This window comes from Fragaria vesca, linkage group LG7 (assembly GCF_000184155.1).
Source record: "Fragaria vesca subsp. vesca linkage group LG7, FraVesHawaii_1.0, whole genome shotgun sequence".
NCBI lineage: Eukaryota > Viridiplantae > Streptophyta > Magnoliopsida > Rosales > Rosaceae > Fragaria > Fragaria vesca.
This window is the reverse complement of record NC_020497.1, coordinates 5,895,217-5,904,094: the sequence shown is the minus strand read 5'-3', so window position 1 is coordinate 5,904,094 and position 8,878 is coordinate 5,895,217. Positions and strand designations below refer to the sequence as shown.

Sequence of the window (8,878 nt, the reverse complement as noted above, 5' to 3'; positions counted from 1 at the left end):
TCTTCTTTGGACAGTTCGGATGGACTTCGCCGTTTTTTTTCCGGTGATCCTTCCGGCTAATAAAGAGACTACTCCAGTCTTCCCATTCATTCCGAGTGGATCCTTCTTCAAAGACATTACAGGAGAGGGATATACTCCTTGATTTTTGTAATCGCCGAAATTGTATGACGAACCTTTTGTTCTAGGCATACGACCCTGATACGTATACGTTACGGTTTTTATCCGTCAACCCAGTTTATAAAGTGTGTCAATTCCAACCCCATTTTGTTTTTCCCACAAATCGAAAAAAGTTTCAAAAAGTTTCACACACTACCTCTCAATTTGGATAATTTTATATAGATAAGAGAAAAATTTACAGGCTTGCTCAAAACTTCGGAGAACATCATGTGTCACACCCCAATTTTTTTGGAATTTTTTTTTAAGGTGTAACTCATAATCTAATTATGAAATAGATTTTCCATAATTAGAATATTATGAAAGAAATTGGAAAAAAACAACTGAACATGAAACTAAAATTTATTCTTTACTACAATAGATTCTCAAACCAAAAGTTACAAGAGTAGACTAACTAGAGTCTAAATCTTATTCTACGGAAGCAAAAGTCACACATATTACAATATGATAGCATCCTTAAGAGAAATCCAACTTATTCTTTACCTGAACAATAGTTTAAGGGGTGAGCACAAACATCTTAGTAGCTAGGAGGCAAAAACCTCTTCAAACAAAGCAGATCATAAACTTTAGTAAAATGAATAAATGCATCTACTATATACTCCATGTAGTTCATATAGCCGAATAAACTATGTCTACATGTCTCATACCATATATTTTACCACAAAGGTGACTTAGGTTACTCATTTATATGAACTACCTCTCACTCAATCTCACATTCCCATTTTGCTAGTCATCTTATCAATTCCTCTTTCGCCAATCCCGCCCTTTCAACCCATACTAATCGTGTATTATTACGCATTCTCGCACATTCACACGGACATCGTGTGATATGGTATCTCCGAGAACAAAGACTAAACTACACAAAAGTTTTAATCTTAACTTCTTTACCCCCAAAGTGTTCTATACATAGTACCACCATTTCCACATACCTTATATAGCATCTATACATTGAAATAAATCATATAAATAATTTACAGTAAAGAGACAAACGTTTCAGACAAGCAAACACCATTGAAACAACATATAAAACAATCATAGAGGTTCCCCAATTTTCTCCTACATTTGCCGATCACCTGAAATAAGCTCCTAATAAAAGATACAAGCATATTAGTTAAACAATCATATACCAGCTCTATTTCATTTAGAACTCAGACTTAGCAATGACACTAAGACTCAGATACAGTAGCTAACCAAAACAACTTTTCACTTAAACACAATAACACAAAACTAACATTCTGAACCAGTAATCTTCCGACTGAAAACTGGACAAAACTGTAAGGAATTTGACTTTGATTTCTTCTAAAGACATGTAGTAGACACACTAAAGAAGCTCTGAGAGTTGGAATCACTTTAAAATAATTTTTCTTGAATTAGTTATGAATTTTCAAAATTCAGCTACAGTTTCAGGATTTTTTAAAAATTTTCTGCTAAAAAGCTTTAAAGTATCTGAAAGCAAAACTGAAACTATATGTGGCACAAAACTTCAAGCTATTTAATCTAATCTCTACATCTGTATAATATCATACCAAATCAAGCAAGAATCATTTGGCAAACATTGAGACTAAGAGCAAAGGAACAAAATCAGAAAATGTATGCCTAACTTCCTAACCAGCAGAACTGTTTGGCTAAAAACAGTATAGCTCGGCTAAGAATCTTAGGTTGGTCTCTTCATAACAATTGTAAAAGACAACCTAAAGATCAATCTGGAACTGGAATCACACAAAAGGGAGTTTTCTATAAATACTTATGATTTTTTGAAGTTCAGTTACAGTTCCAGTTTTTCTTTGAAAATTTATTGATATGCCTATTTCTCAAGTTTCAACGAAACGTTTTAAAACTCTGAGCAAGTAACAACAGCAGCTACACATTGATCTTCTACTAATCAAGTAAAAGGGCTAATTTGACTACCCAAGGAACTCAAATCAAACATAACCCAAACCAAAGAATTAGCAATCCTACAGAACTCAACAAAACTAAAACCAGTTGTTAATAGCAACTAATCAAATCAATGAAACAGTAAAACCAAAATAAGAACTTTTGATTTCACAAACTTAGAACATATATTCACTTTTAAATAGAAACATTCAATTGATCAGAACATAAAAGATTATCAAACCTGAGTTCTTCTACCAATGTCCTACAACACCAGTTTCTCTTCTCTCTCTCTCTCTCTCTCTCTCTCTCTCTCTCTCTCTCTCTCTATCTAAGCAGGAAAGGCTTATGAAAACCTCAAAAAATCTACAGAACTCAATCATATTTATAGTGTCTGGAAAAAGGGTAGAACTTGGCGTCCAAGACAAGATCAAAGGAAGCAAAATTGAATTGTTCAATCTAAACCTTACATGTTAGGTACTAGACTAGGAATCTAGCTTTGAGGAGTCACCCAATAGGTAACTTGTTCTCCACCACCTTGACACTTGCTACTTCTCCAAGGCGGTTTCTATTGTTTAAGCTTTTCTACGACGGTTTCTGGGTTTCATGGCGGTAAGGTTTCGGATTGGGCAACATTTGGTCAGAAGGAAGAAGAAGAAGGCAGTGAAGAAGAGAGGACAAAGCTTCGAGTTTAGAGGTCAACAAACTAGAGCGACTTTCTACGGTAAATTTCCTAAATCTGTTTCTGGGTTTTTTTGGGTTAATTGGGTAAATTTGGGTATTAGGTTATGGTGTTGAGTTATGGGCTGAACACACTCCTACTTAACCCAAAGTAAAATTAAATAAAACTAAATTAATTTCTGCATATACTAAGTGTATATATATCAACAAATAAATAGATATATATATATATATACATATTAAAATTCCGGGTTATCACATCATGACTAGTGATTTGAATCATTGGATGAAAATGTCTTTCAAATTATTCAATTAGCGACCTTTATAACAGTGCCAACTGATCCATCTACGAATATAAAGGTCGCAATGAGTGTCACAAATATAATCCTGATATTTTTGAAACTCGAGACACGAAAATTCAGAATAAAGTTGTAACCGCAAGTATCAGATGAACGGTATCCAAAATTTAAGAAAACAACTCATTTAAATAGCCTCATAAAAGACATGGTGGTTTGATCGGAGATAGGAAATCCAATTTGTTTTTTCAATTTTCTTTTCAGCAAAAATGAGTTAGAAAAAAGGTGACGCGTTTCCGTGTGTAATTAGGTGGTCGCACGAGCCACGTGATGTGTATGCATCAATAATTTTTTAAATAAAAATAAAAATGTTATGCTAACACCTGTCAATTTTTGTACAACAGCGTAGAGCTAAAACCAGACAGTGTAAGGGCAAATTCGGAACAACATCGTAGCGCTTTGGATAATATCAAGATATAGTATACAGTAAATATATGAATAGAGGCCGTGGATATTTTCTTTTTAAGACACAATAATTGACCACGTATTAAAGAAATCCACCCAAGTACATCGACATAGATTCTCAATAGTTAACTGACAACGAACACGTGTCTGCAAAGACAATGAACACGTCTTATATAAATCGATCACGGGTCATGAAGAAAATGGCAAATCTCCTCCCAATGCTGGAACTCAAACTAAATGAAACCTTCTCACCAGTCCTGTTGCAACCCTTTTCGCTCAGATATTTACTTCCTCTTGCCATATTCATCATTCTGTTTTACAGATGGTCTTCTTCTCATACCAAATCACCATCTGCACCACCATCTCCACCAAAACTGCCCGTGATTGGAAATCTCCACCAAATAGGGTTGCTCGCACACCGCTCTCTTCAAACCCTAGCACAACGCTATGGCCCTGATCTAATGCTCCTTCATTTCGGAAGCAGGCTGGTCCTTATCGTCTCGTCGACCGAGGCTGTCTCCGAGATCTTCAAAACCCATGACCTCGCCTTCTCTGACAGACCCAAGCTTATCATCTTCGAGAAGGTAGTGTACAATTATAGGGACATCGTGGGGGCGCCTTACGGTGAGTATTGGAGGCAAGTGAGAAGTATATGCGTCTTAAATCTGTTGAGCTACAAAAGAGTTCGTTCTTTTGGTTCTGTGAGACTAGAGGAAACGAAGCTCATGATGAGCAACATTGAACAGTCATGTAGTACTGAAACAATCTCCTCCCCCTCCTCCTCCTCCTCGTCATCATCGGTTTTAGATTTAAGCGAAATGTTTACAAAGCTTACTAATGATGTTATTTGTAGAGTTGCTCTAGGTAGGAAGTATAGTGATCGGGCGGAAGGTCGTGGGAGGATGTTTATGGAGCTTTCTACAGAGCTGTCACAGATGTTCACAAGGGTCAACATTGGTGACTATATCCCATGGCTTGCTTGGTTCACCCGTGTGAATGGTTTGGATGCAAAACTAGACGATCTGGCTAAGAGGGTGGATGGCTTCATGGATATGATTATTCAAGAGCATATGGATAAATCAAACAATGGAAATGATGATGATAATCACGAGGACGAAAAAGATTTTGTGGATGTTTTGCTTTCGGTTCAGAAAGAAAATGCACTTGGTTATCCTATTGATCGAGTTAGCATCAAGGCTATCATCCTGGTATGTAACTAACAATGTTGTTTAATCATTTATTCTGAGTTGTGTGTCGTCATATATTTACCAAGCACAAGTTTTCTGAAAAATCTTCTACGTACTAAAGTGCAAGTGAACCGAATAACTAATATACAATATTTTAATCCGATCATCCACGTCGTATTATTATGCATGTATTCTAACACTGTTAACAAAGTTTCTTTTTAATTTCAATTCACGTCGCATTATTGAAAGTCGTCATTTGAATTTGTTGAGAATGATGCTTGTGTGCATATCCGTAGGGGTGTGTGGATATTAATAAGACAATAAGTTCTTTAAAAACCTTTATCTTCCTTCTAGAACAGTACTAGAAGGCTAGAGAAAAATATTTAATTTTTTTCTAAAATCATAAACTTTTATATATTTTCTTTTTGAAATTGAAAATAGAAATGAACTCCATATGCTCCAATCTTTTGTTCTTTTTTTATCAGCTATTAACTCAACAGAATATATTTATACTACATCTAGCAGGTGCGCGTGAAAAAATGTCAAGCTAACGCGTGCATTTATTATTATTTTTTCTTATATATATAGCCCTTCTAATGAGGGATCATTTTTTTGTTCATTTCTAGGGATAGGGTATTTGACAAACTTCCCGATTAATAAATCACATCTCTACCGTTCAGTTTGTACCTATATGAGTAGATCATTTCTGCAAATTTTCAGAAAATTTGGTGATCGTTAAGTCATCCAAATGTATGATTTATTTTTAATGATCTTGAACGGTGTAGATTTGACATAAGTATTAAATTTTTTGTTTTAATCTCAGTCATTCAAGCCCATTAAAAAACAGATCTAATAGTGTGGGTCTATCCTTAAAAATAACAAAAAATAGAGATCTCTTATTAAAAGGACCTTGTATATATATAAATGAATTGACAGATTGAAGAATAAACTAAACATCAGCTAGTAAACAATTGAGCTGCTAAAATAACTACTATTGTTACAAGTATTTTAAACGACCAAATGTTTTTGTAGGATATCTTTGTGGCTGGCACTGATACAACATCTACCGCCCTAGAGTGGGCAATGTCTGAACTTTTAAGAAATCCACAGGTGATGAGGAAATTGCAAAATGAAGTAAGGGAAATTGTTGGAAATAAAAAGAATGTCACGGAGGAAGATTTAGTTAAAATGCATTACTTGAAGGCAATAACTAAAGAGACTTTTCGGTTACATCCACCATTTCCGTTATTATTGCCTAGGATGTGCAACAAAGATGTGAAAATTAAAGGTTACAACATCAATGCTAATACCCAAGTTATGGTTAATGCATGGGCGCTTGGAAAAGATCCTGCATCATATACAGATCCGGAGCAGTTCATACCAGAAAGGTTCTTGAATAGTACCATAGATTATAAAGGGAATAACTCCGAACTAATTCCATTTGGTGCTGGCAGACGGGGTTGTCCTGGAATTCAGTTTGCTATGGTTCTTGAAGAGCTTGCGTTGGCAAATATTGTGCATAAGTTTGATTGGGCTTTGCCTCATGGTGCAAAAGTGGTTGATTTAGACATGACTGAAACTTCAGGCGCAATTGCCCGCAGAAAATATCCTCTCAAGGCAATTGCTACTCTATTTAAGGAGAACTGTGAGAAAATGGGGGACTCTTCTTCTTAGGAAAATTCTTCAAACCTCCTCAGTTGTAAATTTTTACTTTATGTCAATTTTTATAACCTTATCTCTATATATTAAGCGGATAGGGGGTGATTATTGTTCACGTGAACGGTGCCCTTCTATCCTTGCTTTTGTTCCTTTTTTACATTTGTGTCATTTTACCTGTATTGACTGATTTGCCCTCTTTTCACGTTTTCTTTCTTCTTCGATTGTCTTGGCGCTTTGCTCTGCTCTTTATTCTTCATTGGACGGTTCGGATGGACTTCACCGTTTTTTTTTATGTGGTCCTTCCGGCTAATGAAGAGACTACTCCAGTCTTCCCATTCATTTTGGGTGGATCCTTCTTCAAAGACATTACGGGAAAGGGATATACTCCTTGATTTTTGTAATCGCCGAAATTGTACGACGAACCTTTTTGTTCCAAGCGTACGACCCTGATACGTATACATTACAGTTTTTATCCTCCGGCCCAGTTTATAAAGTGTGTCAATTCCAACCCCATTTTGTTTTTCCCACAAAACAAAAAAAGTTTATGAACATTTCACACACTACCTCTCAATTTGGATAATTTTATATAGATAAGAGAAAAATTTACATGCTTGCTCAAACCTTCTGAGAAAATCATGTGTTACACCCTGATTTTTTTGGATTTTTTTTTTTGAGGTGTAACTCATATTCTAACTATGAAATAGATTTTCCATAATTAGAATATGAAAGAAATTGGAAAAGAACAACTGAACAGGAAACTAAAATTTATTCTTTATTAGAATAGATTCTCAAACCAAAAGTTACAAGAGTAGACTAACTAGAGTCTAAATCTTATTCTACGGAAGCAAAAGTCACACATATTACAATATGATAGCATTCTTAAAAGAAACTCAACTTGTTAATTACATGCACAATAGTTTAAGGGGTGAGCACAAATATCTCAGCAGGAGGCAAAAACCTCTTCAAACAAAGCAGATCATAAACAACTTTAGTAAAATGAATAAATGCATCTACTATATACTCCATGTAGTTCATATAGCCGAATAGACTAAGTCTACATGTCTCATACCATATATTTTACCACTAGGGTGATTTAAGCTATTCATTTATATGAACTACCTCTCACTCAATCTCACATTCTCATTTTGTTAGTCATCTTATCCATTCCTCTTTCACCAATGCCACTCTTTTCACATATACTAATCGCGTATTCTTACGCATTCTCACGCATTCACACGGGTATCATGCATGAGATATGGCATCTCCAAGGACAAGGACTAAACTACGTACACAAAAGTTTCAATCTTAACTTCTTTACCCCAAAGTGATTTTTACATAGTACCACCGTTTCCTCAAACCTTATATAGCATCTATACATTGAAATAAATCATATAAATAATTTACAGTAAAGAAACAAACGTTTCAGACAAGCAAAACCTATTGAAACAACATATAAAACAATCATAGAGGTTCCCCAATTTTCCCCTACCTTTGCCGATCACATGAAATAAGCTCCTAATAAAAGATACAAGCATTAGTTAAACAATCATATACCAACTCTATTTTATTTAGAACTCATATTAAGACTCAACAATGACACAACTCAGATACAATAGCTAACCAAAACAGCTTTTCACTTAAACACAATAACACAAATCTAACTTTCTGAACCAGAAATCTTCCGAATGAAAACTGTACAAAACCGTAAGGAATTTGACTTTGATTTCTTCTAAAGACGTATAGTAGACACACTAAAGAAGATCTGAGAGTTGGAATCACTTTAAAACGATTTTTCTTGAATTAGTTATGAATTTTCAAAATTCAGCTACAGTTTCAGGATTTTCTGAAAATTTTCTGCTAAAAAGCCTATTTAAACTATCTGAAATCAAAACTGAAACTATATGTGGCACAAAACTTCAAGCTATTTAATCTAATCTCTACATCTGTATAATATCATACCAAATCAAGCAAGAATCATTTGGCAAACATTGAGACCAAGAGCAAAGGAACAAAATCAAAAAATGTATGCCTAACTTCCTGACCAGCAGAACTGTTTGGCTAAAAACAGTATAGCTCGGCTAAGAATCTTAGGTTGGTCTCTTCATAATAATTGTAAAAGACAACCTAAAGATCAATCTGGAACTTGAATCACACAAAAGGGAGTTTTCTATAAATACTTATGATTTTTTGAAGTTCAATTACAGTTCCAGTTTTTCTTTGAAAATTTATTGATATGCCTATTTCTCAAGTTTCAACGAAACGTTTTAAAACTCTGAGCAAGTAACAACAGCAGCTACACATTGATCTTCTACTAATCAAGTAAAAGGGCTAATTTGACTACCCAAGGAACTCAAATCAAACATAACCCAAACCAAAGAATTAGCAATCCTACAGAACTCAACAAAACTAAAACCAGTTGTTAATAGCAACTAATCAAATCAAATGAAACAGTAAAACCAAAATAAGAACTTTTGATTTCACAAACTTAGAACATATATTCACTTTTAAATAGAAACATTACAATATATTGATCAGAACATAAAA

The 8,878-nt window shown here is 34.6% G+C and overlaps 1 protein-coding gene across 1 annotated transcript; it reads left to right on the top strand.

Annotated features, from left to right (window-relative positions):
* Nucleotides 1-3,688: 3,688 nt before the first annotated feature.
* LOC101306283 (cytochrome P450 71A25-like) lies at nt 3,689-6,349 on the top strand. Its single transcript, XM_004308359.1, has 2 exons — nt 3,689-4,696; nt 5,708-6,349. The coding sequence occupies exons 1-2, from the start codon at nt 3,689-3,691 to the stop codon at nt 6,347-6,349; spliced, it is 1,650 nt and encodes a 549-aa protein (XP_004308407.1).
* The last annotated feature ends 2,529 nt before the right edge of the window (nt 6,350-8,878 follow it).